At 36.7% G+C, this 19,606-nt stretch overlaps 1 protein-coding gene across 1 annotated transcript in view; it reads right to left on the reverse strand.

Annotated features, from left to right (window-relative positions):
• Nucleotides 1-19,606, reverse strand: part of LOC114650935 (CD99 antigen-like) — a 101,985-nt gene that overhangs the window by 18,458 nt on the left and 63,921 nt on the right. Inside the window, exons 7-8 of the mRNA XM_051927285.1 lie at nt 17,116-17,139; nt 16,877-16,909 (exon numbers count right to left, since the gene is read on the reverse strand). Coding sequence (XP_051783245.1) covers nt 16,877-16,909; nt 17,116-17,139 — 57 coding nt within the window. The remainder of the gene's footprint in view (nt 1-16,876; nt 16,910-17,115; nt 17,140-19,606) is intronic.

Below are 19,606 nucleotides of genomic sequence, written 5' to 3' on the forward strand. Positions count from 1 at the left end.
AAGTGTAAAATTCTGAAGGGAATTAGTCCAGTGGATCAAGGCTGCTATTTTAAAATGAGTTCATCAAGAACACGGGGACACAGTTGGAAACTTGTTAATGGTAAATTTTGCACAAACATTAAAGTTTTTCTTTACAAAAAGAACGACAGACACTTGGTATAAGCTACCAAGTAGTGTGGTAGACAGTAAGATGTTAGGGACTTTCAAAACTTGACTTGATATTTTTTTTGGAAGAAATAAGTGGATAGGACTGGCAAGCTTTGTTGAGTTGAATTGCCTGTTCTTGTCTAGAGTGTTCTAATGGACTGATCTCATAACAGAGAACAAACTATGTAAGAAAATGCAGAGAAGATTGTTTTTTTTTTTTTAGGAGACTGTGTTCCTTTAATGTGGGCAGTAAAATCTGTAACATCATCTTCTACAACTCTGATGTCCAGTGCAATTTTCTATGTTGTGGTATGCTGAGGTCCAGTAACAATTTTAGGAGAGGCCTGCCAAATCAACAAGCTAAGAAGGCATCCTCAGTTACGGAATGCACTCTAGTCACCTTGGAGGTAGTTCCAGAGGGGAGAATAAAGACAACACTCAGTTCTACTACCTAAGAACTATACTTCATATCCTCTCTTTACACTTAGCATTTTCAAGAAGCGCTACTGGGGCTCCTTTATACCAAATTAAATTTTAAATTTTTTGCATTTATATAGTGCTTTTCTCACGACTCAAAGCGCTTATCAATTGCAGGTTAAGGGCTTTGCTCAAGGGCCCAAAACAGCAGAGTCCCTTTTGGCATTTTACGGGATTCAAACCGGCAACCTTCTGATTGCCAGCGTAGGTCCCTAGCCTCAGAGCCACCACTCCGCCGATAGCACTATGCCTGAATAATGACTCACTGTGACTGCCAAGTCAGAAGTTTTCTTTCTTTTTTTCTTTTTTTTTTTAATAAGTTATTCTGTTGTGTGTTCAGACCATTGCTTGCATGTGTGTGTGTATAAAAAGACAAAATTTCCCACTTGGGACAAATAAAGTTCTATCTACAGTACCTATGTATCTATGTATCTGAAGCTGACAATTGCTTTACCATTGTTCAACTGCATTTACAAATTCTAATGAAAACTTGTTACTCTTAAAGTCAGAGGAGTTTGAACTATAGCGGTCTCAGTTTATTGTGGCAACTGCATGTTTTAGCTCTCATCATGTGCATTACCACAGATATTTAATAACAGGTTAAAGTATAGTCACAATAACAAAATACTATTTCATATACATGTCCCGATACTCTGCAACTGTGTTCAGAAAGCAAACTTACTCCACATAAGTGGAATCATGCTGGTGGGATACTCATCTTTTGACATTTGTTGTTCATGATGCAAAAGCAACCGTTACTCAAATTTCAAAATTTCCCACCCAAGGTGCAATCAAAATTCTATACTGAAGGCAACTCTGGCTACTTTTATCGTTCTAAAAAGAACGCTAGGTTCATCTCACAGGAACTTGTTTATTTTAAATGCTTATTATAATGGTAGAAAACAGATTAAAGAAAAAGATAAAATATTTAAAATGTTCATCAATAAACCAATTACAAAATGTCAAACACCTAAATGTGATGGGTAGCTCACTTTAGAATTTATTAAATGTGATATACTTCGAAGCACTAGTCCTATAGAGACATTCATCTGATCTTGAGTCACTAGGATTAAAAGACAGTACTAATACTCTCTATAGAAGTTAGGAAAGGGAAAGCCCTTGGTAACACACCACTCAAAACCGAAAAATCCAAAGAAACTTGCCTTGCATAGTAAGTTAGACAGAGTGTAACGACAAGCTCAGGCAGGCATACAGCTGACTAACATGAGAGCACATTAAATAATATGAAACAGGAATCAATTCAAATGAAACTGTGGTAGTTATTGTTAGGGCAAAACAGTAAGCATTGTGAACACTAGTGCTTAGCAGCAACACAGGCCTGGTTTATCTGGTTTGGGGCAAATACTTCCATTTCTGAAAAGGTTTATAAAAATGAAACATAAAATTCACAAATACCAAATAAATATTTGAGTAAAACTGAGAACTACTGAAATATGTCATGTTTTGTCTTGAGAGCTTTCAATGTTCTACTACATATACTGTATATTGAAAATAAAATTAATAGCCACTTTTTCCCCAGTCCATCCCGCTTATTCCTAAACAAAGTTTTAGTGCTAAATCCTGAAAGGCTACAGGTTCGTGCTTTTTTCCCCATCTGACCAATGGAAGCTGTAGTACACTAGAAAATGAACAGCTTGCCAGATGGACTCTATATGTACAGAATTTTGTACAAGTCTTCTATTTCTGTATTGTGGTCAAGATCACTGGCTTTTCCTAGCTTCTTTAAAAATTAGACACCTTTCTTAATAGTTTCGATATGAGAGGATGATGATGAGTACTGATCACTATTAGCATTTCACACTCATGTCTGCCCATCAGACATGACTTGCTTTTAAAGAAAATGCAGTAAACCCTTTAGCTGAAAATGGGGTGAAAAAGTAGTGCAAAAATATGAAAATTCCTAAATTTATCTGTCAATGTCATTTTAAATACAGAAATATGTAAACAAAATGTACAATTAGAGGTAATATCCAATACTCTGACCAGCTGCCACCAATAACCAGCAGCTATCTAGGAAATACCCTGTAGGAGTTATCAGCAGCCTATCTGAATAAAAACACATAAATTTGAGCAAATACAACTTGCATTACTTTAATGCTTTTCTGTCTTAAAAGAAACTGCTCTTAATTGGCCTAGTAAGAGTAAGGCATGGGTGTGCACGTTTGCCCTATAATATCCTGGGGTCCTAGTCAGGGTAAATTAATGCTTTCTTCAGATGGTACAGTGATTAGAACTAGCTTCCGGCAAAACGTTATGTTGAATTAAATGGTTTCAGTAAATGAACATATGGATGTTTAAATGTTTAAGGCAAATTCAATATGACTGGCTTGCTAACCTGTTATAGTGAATGGATAATTTTACATTAAAAGGTATAAAAAGGGGCATCTATGGTCACATGCACAAACAGCAAATATTTTTTTAAAGACAGCAGCAAAGCAACTGATCAAAACGTAGAAGACAGTCTCAAAACACAAGCAATTAAATGCATTTTATGCTGCAAAGCAGAAAGTGTAATATTTGGGAAATAACTTGCAAGTAGTACATATTATTTAAAATCAAAGTAGAAGTAAAAAAAATAAAAGAAGGCACCATACAAACAAAATTAAGCCAGCCATGAAGTTAGAAATTACACCATGCTCACAAAAAGAATAGCATACTCCCTGTGCCATACACTGGAGATATAAACAAATTTGAATCTTTCAAGTCTAGTTTAAGTTAACAACATTAAGCATTTCCAAGAGACGTTCTATCAGTGGCTCAGCTACTTGTTGTAAATTCTGTATCCAGATGTGGAGGTTCTCTGGCATATTTGCAATTAGTAACTTCAGAATGCCTCTCCAATGTTCTAGATCTGTAACAAAACATAAGTGTAATGGGAGTTTTAGATATATTGCCTTATGTATGGCAAATAATTTCTTATTCAGCTGATGACTACACTTTAACTAGTGGCATCAGTTGTAAAAACTCTTGAAATATAATTCTCCATTTTGATTCATTAAACCTGGCTCTGACAAGGTCTTTTCACTTATTTCTCTCTTAAAACTCTGCCTCTATGTGAATGTCATAAAACAATGAGAGTGCTAAAATTTTCTCAGATAGCAAATTTAACAGTTCATAACCATTCATTGACTTTTACCAACTTTACGTTGTCTCTACATGCAATGTTGTGTAGTTAATCTGTATAACCACCTTTTTTTAAGTTAACACTTAATTCTCTTTCCAAATGTTGGAAGAGCAATGTTTAGAACAATGCCTGGAAAAATTGCTCAGTCTTACTGCAATCCTTACTTTTCAAGGGGGTAGTTTCATGAAAATCCATTTAAAAATAAAAACAAATCATACACGTCACAATGGAGTATAAAAAAATGTTAAAAAAAAAGGTTACACATATGAAATTAGATTAGTAAAATGCAAGTATTCACCAAGAAAGTGTTTAATTTGCATTAAAAGCAATATAGTGACACTTCAAATAATCCAAGTGCAGTGCTACCTCAAGCTATAAATTAGATAGAAGCTTGGCAGAAAGAAATTTTAAGCGCAGTGCATGTCTACCATACTCACACGACCACCATGTACATGCCTCAGACCAATGTGAAACATAGTGAGAGGTACACTAAAAACATGCAGGCAACAATGTTTATCAACTCACTAAAATGTTGGAGTATACATTAGTTATTCCTATTTATATATAACAAAACATGGAAGTACATTAATACATACTAACATGTTCACTACATTTGAACACTTAGGGCAAGGGTGGCGAACTCCAGGCCTGGAGTGCCACAGGTTTTCATTCTTACCATCTTCTTAATTTGTGACCAGTTTTTGTTGCTGATTACTTCTTTTAATTAACTTGACTCAGGCCCCATAGTGGTTTCTTTTTCTTTCATTAGCAGCCAAACAATGAGACACAAAACAAGCCACCACATGACCAGCTCCCCTGTGCCCATTACACAATATCTGAAATTAAAGAGAGGTGATGGTCTTGGTAAGGTTGATCTCTCAGGTCACTAAAACATTTTGACGGTGCTCTTAGAAAGAACAGAAAAACAACAGTTTTCGAAATGTGTGCTGTGGCAGAATGAGAGCAGCTAGAAGCCATGGAATTAAATAATGGGTTTAATTAACAGTAAGAATTGGCTTCTCATTAAGAAAGTGATTGGAGTGAAATTGGTTGGAGTTTGAAGCCCCAGTTTAGCGGGTCATCTGTTAGCTCTTTTCACATCTCATTTCTGCTTGGCTGTCATTTAATGAAGAAAGGAATCAATTCAGAGGGCTGAACTCTTCCAACAGGGCTATTAAAGTGATGGGGAAAAAGCTAATTAGCAGTGAAAACTGGTCACTGATTAGGAAAAGGGTTAGAATGAAAACCTGCAGCCACTGCGGCACTCCAGGCCTGGAGTACACCACCCCGGAGTTAGGGCATGTACTTATTAAATTATGAAAACATCAATTGTGTCACACAGTTAAAAATCTGACAATTTAATGGGTTGTAAATGCAGATACTAAAATCCTCAACAGTCTTGTGCAGGATTACCAATGCTTCTTAATGATTCTTATTACACTTCTTTGTAATTAGATCAGATTAGATACATTTTATTAATCCCATAGGAAATTTCAGAATATAATAAATTGCTTAGATATATTTTTATATTTAATCTTTATACTGCTAATACAATGCATTTATTATTGGTTTGTACAATCAAAGCACTGCGGTGGGCTGGTGCCCTGCCCAGGGATTTGTTCCTGCCTTGTGCCCTGTGTTGGCTTCAGCAGACCCCCGTGACCCTGTGTTAGGATATAGCGGGTTGGATGATGACTGACAATTAAAGCATGTTGAAAGACTGACACATTAACTGACCCAAACTGCCCAGTTTCAATTATAAATAATATACATATATTATTACACAGTGATAGTTCAATTAAAAATTTGTTGGGTGAGATTTATTATATTAACTTTTCTAGTATTCATTTTTGTGCCTTGTCCATCAGCTTGACCTCTGGTATCAGAACCATATTTTAAGCAGTGTGCTTTCTACAGTAAACTTGTAAAAGACATTTGAACTCAATACATTTCTGGCAAAAAAGGAAATGCGTGACTAAACAGTCATTGCCAGGACAGAAGTTAACAAAAGAAACTTACCTTATTGAACATTAAACATTTAAATCAATTGATTTAGTATGTGAGAAAAATTGTTCTTTTTTTTTTTGTCATGGAACAATGACGACATTACTTCAGGACAACAGAAGTAGCGCCATTCTAATAATTATAAATACAATCTGCAGTTTGGAGACTTGCTGCAAAGCACAACAGATTATAGACCCTAATGGTGCCATTAAATGGTACGTTACCATGTGTGAGACACCTCACTAAAACAACCCTCTGTAGCCAGTTAAAAACATTGACAATAAAACACTGTGAACCAGCTATCCATTTAAGTCAACATGGTATTAAAATAAGGGGAGACCATCACTAATATGCTAGAGGAACCAGCAAACACATCGACTACAACATAGCATACAATATTTTGTATTGTGAAATGGCATCAAGCTGGTAAAAGGCTGCAAGCGCAGAAGTAGTATAGAAACTGGGTAGCTCTTATAATTGCTGTGATCATTAAGGAGTAAATATGATGCTACGATATGCAACAAAATATTGTTTTTAATGACTTTACTGGCAATATATGATGTATAAATTCACAAAAGAAGCATGAGCCATGTTGCAAGATAAAAATTGGATGAATGTTTTGAAAAATGTGAGCAATCTCAGTGAGGAAAGGGGATTCTATCTATGTGCTGCTCAAACTTGAATGGTCATTGAACACTACCTTCAATGCATGATTTGTTGGGGTGGATTCATACTAAAATGAAAAATCTAAATCCAGAGTAATGAGAGTTGTACAACCATTTTAAAATAAACATTAACAACATACCTAAATAACATAGAACAGTATATTTTATGCTGAACTAGAAAATCACTCAAAAGAGTGAGAAGCCTGTTAAACTTATTAAACTAAGGCAACTGTTAAATGACTAAAAGGTAATTTTCCATTAAGTCTGTGGTGTGTATGCAAAAGGAGGGAGAAAGGCATTAACAATTTAGTAAATACTTGATGAAACTGATGAAAAGGGTGGAGTGCCCTCTCAGGGTTGGTAGCGAGATCCTGCCCCAAGTGGAGGAGTTCAAGTATCTCGGGGTCTTGTTCACGAGTGAGGGAAGAATGGAGTGTGAGATCGACAGGTGGATCGGTGCGGCATCCGCAGTAATGCGGGCGTTGCATCAGTCTGTCGTGGTGAAAAAGGAGCTGAGCCGCAAGGCGAAGCTCTCAATTTACCAGTCGATCTATGTTCCTACCCTCACCTATGGTCATGAGCTATGGGTAGTGACCTTAAGAACGAGACCGCGAATACAAGCGGCTGAAATGAGTTTCCTCCGCAGGGTGTCTGGGCTCTCCCTTAAAGATAGGGTGAGAAGCTCAGTCATCCGGGAGGGGATCAGAGTAGAGCCGCTGCTCCTCCGCATCGAGAGGAGTCAGATGAGGTGGCTTGGGCATCTGATCAGGATGCCTCCTGGACGCCTCCCTGGTGAGGTGTTCCGGGCACGTCTAACCGGGAGGAGGCCCCGGGGAAGACCCAGGACACGTTGGAGGGACTATGTCTCTCGACTGGCCTGGGAACGCCTTGAGATTCTCCCAGAAGAGCTAGAAGAAGTGGCCGGGGAGAGGGAAGTCTGGGCATCTCTGCTCAAGCTGCTGCCCCCGTGACCCGACCTCGGATAAGCGGGAGACAATGGATGGATGGATGGCTTTATTTACTAATTAAAAACATTTTTATACACAGTGCTTTCAATTATTCCATTAAATAAGATGTTTCTAAGTTCTGATAACACTTGGGATAAAGTACTGAAAAGGGAAAGAAGTTGCATGGAACCATCTCCCAAATCTGACCACCGTCGTCTTAATCTTATCCTCAAGCATCGTGATGAAAGCATCACTGGCATCATGAACAGCTTCTTCCTCCAGGGCATAATGTCACTAAACTCCCAGTAACCTGATCCTACCTGCCCTGCATGGTGTACTATATCAAACTGCTGTTTTATTGTGAAATTCTACTATATGTTACACTTTTATTTCACTCTTATTTTATTATTGTATTTATGCTGTTTACCTTCTGATATTCTTTATTGTATCTATTTATACATCAGCACAACTGTGGCACAAGAATTTCACTATGCTCTAGCAGCATATGTGACAATAAAGATCTCTAATCTTAATCTAGGATGGAATACTGATTTTATTATAAACAGAACTCTGAAGGTTAGAGCAAAATAATGAAGTATATATCAGGTTGTATTCCTCTTGCTTCTCCAACCTTCTGTGTACAATTTCCTGTGTAGTATGTTCTATCTAAGGTTAGTAAAGTGGATTCTGCTGTGTTTTATAAACACTTAGGACTGAACTTCATAAATACCTGTACTTTCAGTTGTTACTTCAATTTAAGACAGTTTCTCTTTTATCTATGTTTCTTTTTAACAATGTAAATATTAGGATTGGTAAATTGAACATAAATTACAAGTCACATTAAATGACTTATTTCCCAGTAACATTTCAGGCAAGAACAACCTGACCTTCACAGGAATTAACCTGTTCCTAAGCATACTAGTAATCTAATGAGAAGTGGTGCATCTCTTAAAGGTTTAAAGGTTTGCTTTATTGTATATTGATGCAAACTTCATTAAATTGACAAAAACTTTCTGCAGAATTTTTTCTCCTATCCATTGCATATTGTTCAGTTTCTACCAGCTTCTGTCATGTTAACTGAAGCTTTAACAGCAGGACAACAAGACAGGCTAAGCAGCATTTAATGCAGTTCCAGTGATTTTAAGTGCAACTACCAAACCTGGCTCAAATCTGCAGATTTATTAGCTTTGTGCAATGGAATTTGCAGGCACAGCCCAATTTTAAATTAAACAGCAGGCACACTGTTAACTTATTTGAATATAAAAGTATCAAAGCCTCCCAATTATACATTTGTGGATAGTGCCATTCAAATTGGGCATCTGGGCACTGTTATGTATGCAAGTAAAATTTTTAAACAAATTCTTATTCTACTTTCATAAAAGGGAAACTGCACTTATATTTATTTTCTCCAAGAAACAAACAATGACATTGGTGGATTCTTTGCTTGTCTTCTATTTGTCCTTACTTGAATTCATTTTACCTTCTCTTCAAAAAGCTACAGTGGTGTGATAAACTATTTGCCCCCTTCCTGATTTCTTATTCTTTTGCATGTTTGTCACACAAAATGTTTCTGATCATCAAACACATTTAACCATTAGTCAAATATAACACAAGTAAACACAAAATGCAGTTTGTAAATGGTGGTTTTTATTATTTAGGGAGAAAAAAAAATCCAAACCTACATGGCCCTGTGTGAAAAAGTAATTGCCCCCTGAACCTAATAACTGGTTGGGCCACCCTTAGCAGCAATAACTGCAATCAAGCATTTGCGATAACTTGCAATGAGTCTTATACAACGCTCTGGAGGAATTTTGGCCCACTCATCTTTGCAAAATTGTTGTAATTCAGCTTTATTTGAGGGTTTTCTAGCATGAACCGCCTTTTTAAGGTCATGCCATAGCATCTCAATTGGATTCAGGTCAGGACTTTGACTAGGCCACTCCAAAGTCTTCATTTTGTTTTTCTTCAGCCATTCAGAGGTGGATTTGCTGGTGTGTTTTGGGTCATTGTCCTGTTGCAGCACCCAAGATTGCTTCAGCTTGAGTTGACGAATAGATGGTCGGACATTCTCCTTCAGGATTTTTTGGTAGACAGTAGAATTCATGGTTCCATCTATCACAGCAAGCCTTCCAGGTCCTGAAGCAGCAAAACAACCCCAGACCATCACACTACCACCACCATATTTTACTGTTGGTATGATGTTCTTTTTCTGAAATGCTGTGTTCCTTTTACGCCAGATGTAACGGGACATTTGCCTTCCAAAAAGTTCAACTTTTGTCTCATCAGTCCACAAGGTATTTTCCCAAAAGTCTTGGCAATCATTGAGATGTTTCTTAGCAAAATTGAGACGAGCCCTAATGTTCTTTTTGCTTAACAGTGGTTTGCGTCTTGGAAATCTGCCATGCAGGCCGTTTTTGCCCAGTCTCTTTCTTATGGTGGAGTCGTGAACACTGACCTTAATTGAGGCAAGTGAGGCCTGCAGTTCTTTAGACGTTGTCCTGGGGTCTTAGGGGACCTCTCGGATGAGTCGTCTCTGTGCTCTTGGGGTAATTTTAGTCGGCCGGCCACTCCTGGGAAGGTTCACCACTGTTCCATGTTTTTGCCATTTGTGGATAATGGCTCTCACTGTGGTTCGCTGGAGTCCCAAAGCTTTAGAAATGGCTTTATAACCTTTACCAGACTGATAGATCTCAATTACTTCTGTTCTCATTTGTTCCTGAATTTCTTTGGATCTTGGCATGATGTCTAGCTTTTGAGGTGCTTTTGGTCTACTTCTCTGTGTCAGGCAGCTCTTATTTAAGTGATTTCTTGATTGAAACAGGTGTGGCAGTAATCAGGCCTGGGGGTGGCTACGGAAATTGAACTCAGGTGTGATACACCACAGTTAGGTTATTTTTTAACAAGGGGGCAATTACTTTTTCACACAGGGCCATGTAGGTTTGGATTTTTTTTCTCCCTAAATAATAAACACCATCATTTAAAAACTGCATTTTGTGTTTACTTGTGTTATATTTGACTAATGGTTAAATGTGTTTGATGATCAGAAACATTTTGTGTGACAAACATGCAAAAGAATAAGAAATCAGGAAGGGGGCAAATAGTTTTTCACACCACTGTATGGGAGAAGTCTGATGTTTAGGAGTTAAATAAAACACATTATTGTTAAGTTTAGAACACACACACATCAGTTCTGTCTTGTTAACTATATCATTCTTTTATAGGTTATGAATTGAACAAACTTTGGAAGTCTCCATCAAATCCTTTGTCCAACATTATTCTTTTTGTTTTGTCTTCAGATATAAAAGAAAACTCCGCATAGGGGATAGTAAAAAAAAAACAAAAACTGACCTGCATACTTCAAATAAAATAAACCTTTTCCCAACAGTGAAATACATTTTAAAAAGTTGCATGTGACAGACAGAGGAATATAATTTCAAAAAAGCTGCCATCAGCATATTTGACAGAGATGGAGGTTGATAACAGTATTTGACGTATTTGTTTTTTTGTTTCTTTGTTTTAAAAGACAACCCAAGACCTTTCACAATCCTGACATACAAGACAATGTAACACATAATTACAGATGACAAGTTACACATTATCCCTGATATGCACAAAAGAAGCAAACATGAAAAGGAAGGGGAAGAAACTTTGCATTTTCATTTAAATCAGCTGGACAGATGACATTTTTAGAATTATCCACATTTACAAGATTTTACCATCAAAACCTAAAATGGGTATCAGAGACTTTGCAAGTCTTTGTTGCATCATAAAAACAACAAATTGGAAGGGATCTCATAATCTGAAATAAACACCATGTTATTCTTAAAATATGGAACTAAATAAAACCTCCAGAATGTAATAAAAACAAAAAAAAGACCTAAAAAGTAGTACTGGTGCAAGGTCAAAGGACAGATAATGATTTTTTTTTGTATTATTTGAATACTTTTAAGATTTTGAAAAATTTTATTTCATGCTCAAAGTGTGCAAAATACTGTATAAAGTAGGTTTATGAAACAAATTCATACTTCAGTTCCTTCTGTATCCTTTTTAATTAGAACATGAAAAACAAATTAACAATATGCTTCACAGGTGTTGTGCAATGCTGCATATTGCAAAAATCTTTGATCACGAACCCCACATCTCATTTCTTAGAGAATGATTTAGAAATGGACACTCAGCAGAGGATTAAATCAATCATTTTTCCAGCAGTTAAAAGACCATTCCATTACTGAACGCAAGACTTGCTTAAAAGTAAGATTGCACTGATAGCAGGAGGGTCATTTCAAGCTGGTTTTTACAAAGAACGGTAAGACTATGAACATAAGACTTCATTTAACTTGGAAAAGTACTAAAAGTATATTTTTTTAAAAATAAAAAACAAACAATGCTTAAATTGATACTATTGTAATCCAAACATAGTATCATGCCAAATGAACAAGTCAAATGCTACAAGAACAAGTAAACAGAGATTTTTTCAGGATACTTTAATGTAGAAGCTGCTCTTGAATCAAGAGTTTAAGTGACATTAGTCAAAAAGTCACTTTATCAGTTGTCTGATACTTGCTGTTGTACAATTATGTTTGCATTTTTACATTTAGGAAACAGCTGATTAATGGTTAATGAAAGGTATTGTTAAATAATAAATGGTCTTTTGTCTTTCCATTATTTCACAAATTCTGTAAAAACTGACTTTGTTGTTTTGTATGCCACATATCTTACATAGATGATCAGAGGTTTGTTATAGCTTACCTCTGTGGATTCATCTAGAATTAGCCCTTTTTTAAAAAAAACTTGTGTCATCTATCAACATAGCTGAAATTCAAATATAACCAGTATGTACAGTATGTTTCCTTCTTTAATATTTTATTTATGCTGACACTCTATTGTCTTTAAAAACCCAACAAATGCTAGAAGTCAAGTTATTTTCCAATTTGTTTTAGCAATTAAGTAGGCTGTGAGGCCAACTATTGGTTAATGTACAATAAATTTTATCAGACCAGTCCGGCTTGCGATTTCATGGGCTCAGCCACATGATTGCTTAACCAGTGTTCTGAAAACATCCATCCATCCATCTGCCTAACCCAATTATCTAGGGTAGGGTCGCTTGGAGGTTTGATAACATTAACTTGTAAATGTATTAAATTTTACTTTGGAATGAAAATGACAGACATCCTCTCATTCCAACAACACTATACAACAAATCACAGTTTGAGGTAATACTTAAATAAATAAATAAATAAATAAATAAATAAAAAAAAAAAAAAAAAAAAAAAAAAAAAGATACATTTAAAACTTTGTGTAAGTCAACTATATTCAGAGGGTGAAAGTTAACATTTTCAGCCTTCATAGTTGGCCCACTTATTTTGATTTCATTTTGTTTACTCTTAAAAAAGGCACAAAATTATGCCTTTCTATTTTCAACTTGGGAAGGTAGATCCAAAGCACTGTGTTTTATAATTAACTAGCAACATTAGTCACTAGCTACACTTTTCTAAAACCATGCCTACATCTGGCTGCAGATTTTCATTCTAACCCTTTTCTTAATTAGTGATCGTTTTTTGCGGTTAATGAACTTCTTTTGAATTACTTTAAATTTATTTAATTTATTTTAAGATTTGAGTCCCTGAATTTCTTCATCATTCCTCTGAATTGCTTCATTTCTTTCCATAAATTGCACACAAACCGAAATGAAATGTGAAGTTAGTGAGCCAAATGAAGACCAGCTAATTTAGGGCCTCAAATTCCAACCAATTTCACTCCAACCAGTTGCTTAATTAGGTGTCGATTCTTGTTAATTAAACCTTCTCTTTAATTCCATGGCTTGCTGCTGCTCTCACTGTACAGTAGCATACACTTCCAAAATTGCTGATTTTCACTTTTCTAAGAGCACTGTTAAAATGTTTTGTGGACCTGAGCAGATCAACATTCCTAAGAACTTCATCTTTCTTTATTTCCAGATATTATATAATAGACACAGTTTACCTATCATATTTTGATACATTTTGTGTCTCAATATTGTTTGGCTGCTAGTTACGGAAAAAGAAACTATTAAGGGGTCTGGGTCTTCAAGAGCAAGTAAAAAAAATTCAAAAGAAGTTAATTAGCAGCAAAAACAGGTCACTAATTAAGAAAAGGTTTAGAATTAAAGCTTGCAGCCACTTAGGCCCTCCAGGACTAGAGTTGGGAACCCTAATGTATGAGACTAACAGTTATGTTATATTACAGCAGCACTGAACCATTCACGTGTCTATTCCAACTTACAGCACATAAAGTAAAAATACATCTCACAGTATACAACTTTATGACAAAATCTGTGTTAATCAGATAGTTGAATGTGATGCATCCCCAAAAGCCACACCACAGTGGTTTCTGGAATAACTCAAAGTTGAATTAAGGGGACTAAAACCTTCAAATTTTACTTTCAGTATCTAAACTGAAAAAAATAATGGAATACAAGTAATTTCAGTTCTTCATTGGACAATCCTACAGACAGCAGACTCCCCCCAAATAAACCTTTACAACCGAACTGGTATTCAGTACTGGCAAACTGGTCACTCCTACTCTGTACCAGGATGCAGGCTTATGTCAAGTATCTGTGCAGACCACAATATTCAGTCATGTTGTCAGTGACCAGTTCCAGTGAATATCACTTCTTCACCCTTCCTTAAACAAAAAAGACCACCTACAGTATGTACACATTTAACCATTTCTAATGTTTTGGCATATCACATTTCCACATTCACTTAGCCACAGTATCAAGATATTATTTTTCATGTCTATTTTAGTTTCTCTACAACAAATCAACCTGGTCAGCACTGTTAGCTGAAACAGAAAAAAAGATCACAAAATGAACTGGGAGTTAGACTTAAAGGTACATGTCCAATACACAGAGGAAAATTAACATAAAGCTTCACTTACAGGTTAATTTTAAGGGTAAATAAAACAAAAGTTATAGGGCTTACCAAACTCTGGACTGACCTAGAGGGCAATGATAGTTTTTCCAATGGTCACTATGTTGGAGCCTTCCCATGCAACTGGGGTCTTGTGGAAGGTGAGTGTGTGATAAGTGGTCTGTGGTGCTGTGCCGATTTTAAATAATTGTACCCTGCAAAGTGCAGGCTCTAACTGGGCATGCAAATGTGTATCATTCCAGGGACAGATGGGGGGGGGGGTGGTTGTTGGCCTGCATGATTGTAAAGGCATGTGCGAGTGCATCTGTCAGGCAGGTGCCTCATTAATTCTTTGGAGGGAGTGCCGCATCCACACCTATGCCCCATTAGGAGTGCCAAAGTAGAAAAGGAGCCTGTACAGGTAGAGGAGGATGCAATAAAAGAGAAAGAAAGACAAATAATGAAGAAAGAGTGGAGATGCCGCAAGGATAGGCAACGTGAGCCTGCCCGCTTGAGTGTGAAAGGCAGCGTGGTTGAAGGTACCACGACGGAGTGAAGGATTAGCGATCCATTGTCCAGAAGGATGGGTGCAATCAAGGTGGTGTCCTCTCTAGGGATCTGATGGATAGTGGAGCGAGGGAGAAGAAAGACGAGAGGACAACCAACCCTGAGCCGTCTGGCCGACGTTGCTTGTCACTGCTGCAGTCTCCGCCAGTTGAGCAAATAATGGGGGAACCAGAGAAATAGAGGGAGTTGGGCTGGGCTCATCCAAGAGTGGAAGTAACACTGACCCAGTGACTTGGTGGTTTTTAATTCTCATTTTAAGCCTACCTTTAAACTCCCGGATTTTCACTGTTTTAATGGAGCATTTTTTTATTGGAGATTTTGCTTTGGATTCTTCTAATAAAAGCAACTTTGTTCACTTTTGCACCTACCTCTTTCTTTGAGTGAGTTATCCCCATTTGCCCTGGTCATCCTTCAGGTATGTTATCAGAAGTAGCGGATTCAAGAGGCTACTGGGATGCAACCAGTAACATGGAGCCGATCCCCTTTAAAGTCTATTTCATCTATATAGATTGCAACTGTTGTAAGTGCCACACGGGATGGACAGGGATACCGACCAGGAGAGGGGACAGTTCATTGCCCAGACGGAAGGCTCCAAGTGGACAGACAGGCATTCCAGCCAAGAGAGAGAAAGGTGCCATACCCGAACAAAACGCCCCAGGTGGATGGACAGACATCCCAGCAAAAGAAGAAGATTCTTTACCTAGATGGGAAGCCACAGACAGATGGACAGGCATCCCGACTAGGTATATTTGTAGTACCTTCCCTGATTGAGATAAAAGGTAAGGACAGGAAAAGGCTGTCTCTAAGGAATATTTATTCCCTACCCCACAAAACCCAAGACACTAGATGGTAGCAGCCCTGAATATCAGTGCCCATTTGGAAACCAGCAGGGAATGCTGGGAATTATAGTTTGCTAACGCAGCCCTGCTGGGGTCAGTAGGTGCTACAAGAGGGCACTGCAGGAAGTTATACTCCGTTATTTGGAATCTTCCATATGACCCAGAAGTGTTTCCAATGGGCAAGAGCCCTGGCACTGGAAGTATCCCCAGGTCTTTAACAGAATGGACCGCACTGCCTGATCCAGGTGAGCTGAAGCTCAGAGAAAGGAAGGCAACCCTCAACTGGTGGAAAGCAGTGTGATAAAGAGCGAGAGGAGGAGAAAGAGAAAGCAAGTTGGTTTTGGCTTTGTACAAGGTATTTTGCATAGTAAATACTCTTTAATTGAACCCGGGAGTGTCTTGTGTGTTCATGTTTGGGACTCTGTGACACCCCTTAACCTTCACACCGTATATAGTTTAGCAGGATTACATTGAAACTTGGCATTAAAATTAATTTTCTGTGTCTAAATAGAGATTGGATGGACTCCACACATATGCATAGCAATTTGGGGTTTAGGGGTTGCTTGCATTTCTCTCTTTGGCTCAGGATACCATATATTTAACTACAGGTAAGTAGCTAAGTTCACAAACAAGTGCCTTTCTCAAGACTGCTGCAAAAGGGTAAATATCATAGTCTGTGTTGGAGGGGGGGGGCTTGTGGTACACTGTGGGACCTTGGAGAAATTAAGGTGGAGAACTACTGGTATAGATGGTCAGCTGGCCAAGATCAGATAAATTCAATGTAGACTTGATTTTTTTTTCTTTTCTCATGATCCCTGGTATAGGTTTGAACAGTAACAGCTGTTTGTGTTGTTCTTACTGTGCAACCATTGATTTCTGGTACCAAAATTAGCTGAAGGCTGGTATCCGATTCAGGTAAGCTAAAAACCTTGTGGATTTTTATGTAAATTTAGCATTGCGTTTTTGCTAAGAGGTTTTAATTTTAATCTTTATTTGAAAATGTGTGAACTATGCTGAGCTTAATTATAAACAATTATAAATAAGAATAAACAATTTAATTAACAAATTCTGAACATTTCTTTCAGCAGGAATAATGAGAAAGTAGTGGTAGAGGTGTGGAATAAGCTGGAGAACCACTAAGAAAATAGGAATTCCTTTCTAATTTGGATTAAATGAATAATTAGATTGTTCTTACCTTGAGCTCCTCCTTCCTCATACTGCTCACCATCTAGTTAAAAGATTCGTAAAGGGGTGGTTGGGAGTAAAAGAAGAAACATGTTAAAAAAAAAAAAGTATAAACTGGTTTGTCAGTCTGATTTCTAGCTGAATTATCATTAAAAAAAGATTTAGCATGCATATGCATAACAGAATGAAATGGAAGAAAAAAAAATAAAAACTGACATTTAAATATTTCTTGTAAAAGTAAATACTTACCCGATGCAGGACCAACATGCGGACCTGTTGATGCAAAAGAAAAAAAAAAAAAAAGTTAATCTGAATTCGTAAAACAGTTTTAAACTGTAATCTAATCTATTCTATAAAAAATCCTGCGACGAGACAAGACTTTTTTGAGAGATTTTTTCCAAGTCCCGCGAGACTTTGGCCATGAGATTTTTTTTCCAAATCACGCCCTCCTCTCAACCATACTGAGCCACGCACACGGTACTCTCACCTCTCATTCGTGTGAATGCGTTTGTCAGACTCAGTTCCTGCTCTCTTAGTTCTTATAAATGTTAACATTTTCCTCACTTTAAGTTCACAATTAAAGAAGACGTATTATGTACAAATCTTATTGAAGACTTTCATCACAAAGGGTTAGCAACAAAAAAAAAAAAAAAAAGTACACAGGCAATCCTAGCACTGAGAAACGATGAAGTCAAATGAATTAATGGCAAAAATGTTGACCGGGTACACGGCAAATTGGTTAAATTGGTGGTGATCGTGCAGAACATGAAAACATCAACTTGCAATATCCTGATGAATATCTACAACTGGGTGGCACGGTGGTGAAATTCAATCACGGACAGTTATTCGTTGTGTTTTCACGATGAAAGTCCAAACACAGAATTGTTTTTACTGAGGTTTTACAGTAAAAGTGTAAGTTTAGAAAGTATTTGCATGTTAATTTCAAAGCTAAACAGAACAAAATCATATTACTCAACGAACAACTCTAACACAACATTAAACAATTTACTTTCAAATTATCACATTTTACTATTTGTTAATATGGTTAACTACTCGCTGTAATGTAAAATAGTAAGTTCTATTATGCATATGTAACAATTCCCATGAAAATAAAAATCTTTTTAAATTGTACATCTACAGCACATCCCCGCGAGCGTCAAAATCGCAGAGAGGCCTGGGGCTTGGCAAGCGAAGCGAGCAGGGGACAAAGCCCCCTAGTTAGTTATAAAAATTAACTAAAATTTAAACCAAAAAAATAGATTGATATTGTGCAAATTCAGAAACATTCCAAATGGAAGTAAATTTGATCATATTTCATAATCTATGGTTGATCCTCTTTGATCAATTAATGGCAATTAATGATTAAAGAGACATCCTGCTTAATGACAGAGATAATAATACAAGATTAAATTTGTCCATATAAGAGTGTGATCATTTTAAGGGGTGTGAATGTTGCACCCTAACGTGGGTTCTTTTTCTGCAGTTATATTCTTGAATAGAAGCACACTTGTTCTGTTATATTTGTACCTTTTGTGAAAAGTGTTTATTTGATATTTGGACTTCAGGCTTCACACATTATATACTTCATATCTACATTTTGTCAATTATTACTACAACATGAAAAACATTTGTTTTAACGATGTGTTTACATAAACATGAAATGCATGTGTTCCAAATAACGATATAGTATTTATGAAAAGTGTGATTTTGCTTGACTTCTCACTCTATACAACTCTAAGCAACTGACACGCAGGTAAACAGATTTGAGCTGAAAAAACTGTGCGGCGGTGGGAGGATGTGATAGCAGGTTGCTTATTGACACATTTACAGGACAAAAGACGCTGATGGAAAGGTACGAAGAGATTTAAGGTGGGATGGATCTACGAGTTTTTTCGTAGGCTTTGGTAATTCTAGTGTTAAGAGACAAAAGACAAATATTTGTTTTCACATTAAAATGAAAGTAAAATGGTGTAATAAATTGAGAATCTGAAATTAATGGAGTCTCTCTGTGCATTAAAAGGGTGGATAGCCGAGTGAGTTTTTAGCTGAACTTTAAGTGGAACAAAAGAGTCTGTTTATGTAGTAGCATGACTTCATTTTATACTTAAATTAAGAATTAAAAAGGATGTTCCTCTATCCCTCAAACAAGTAAGGACAGCAAGTGAACTTCATTTAGTACAGCATTTCAAATTAAGAGGAAATGATTGTTCAGAATAGCACTGGAGTGAACTTTAAAAGACTTACATACAACAGATCTCATCCACAATCATAACAAACACTTAATATTGCTGAACATTTATATATTTTTACAGTTTTTTTTAAGATGCACAGCAATAACATTCTTATTATACTTTTATATTTATGGACAAATATCCACCCCTTTTTCAAACCACTTAATTAGGGCTTGAAAAGTAGATTCTGAATATCCAATTAGTTAACAGATGCATTATTAATTATCTTTCGAATATATACGAAGGTTGGCAGTACTAAATCTGCCCTTGTTTGTGTGAGTGTTTACCTGGTGATGGACTGGCACCCTATCCAGGCACTGTTCCTACCTTGTGCCTTATGCTTGCTGAAAGGAGCTCCAGTTGCTCTGTAACCGTCCTCACGATATACAACAAATTTGGAAAATGGAAGGATAGATGGATACAGATTTAAATCCGAGATGTAAAAATAAATCCAACTATTCACTCTTTGAATGTGTGGTATTAGTAATTATTATCTACAGATGTATGCT

The sequence above is a fragment of the Erpetoichthys calabaricus genome, chromosome 4, assembly GCF_900747795.2.
Source record: "Erpetoichthys calabaricus chromosome 4, fErpCal1.3, whole genome shotgun sequence".
Lineage (NCBI taxonomy): Eukaryota > Metazoa > Chordata > Cladistia > Polypteriformes > Polypteridae > Erpetoichthys > Erpetoichthys calabaricus.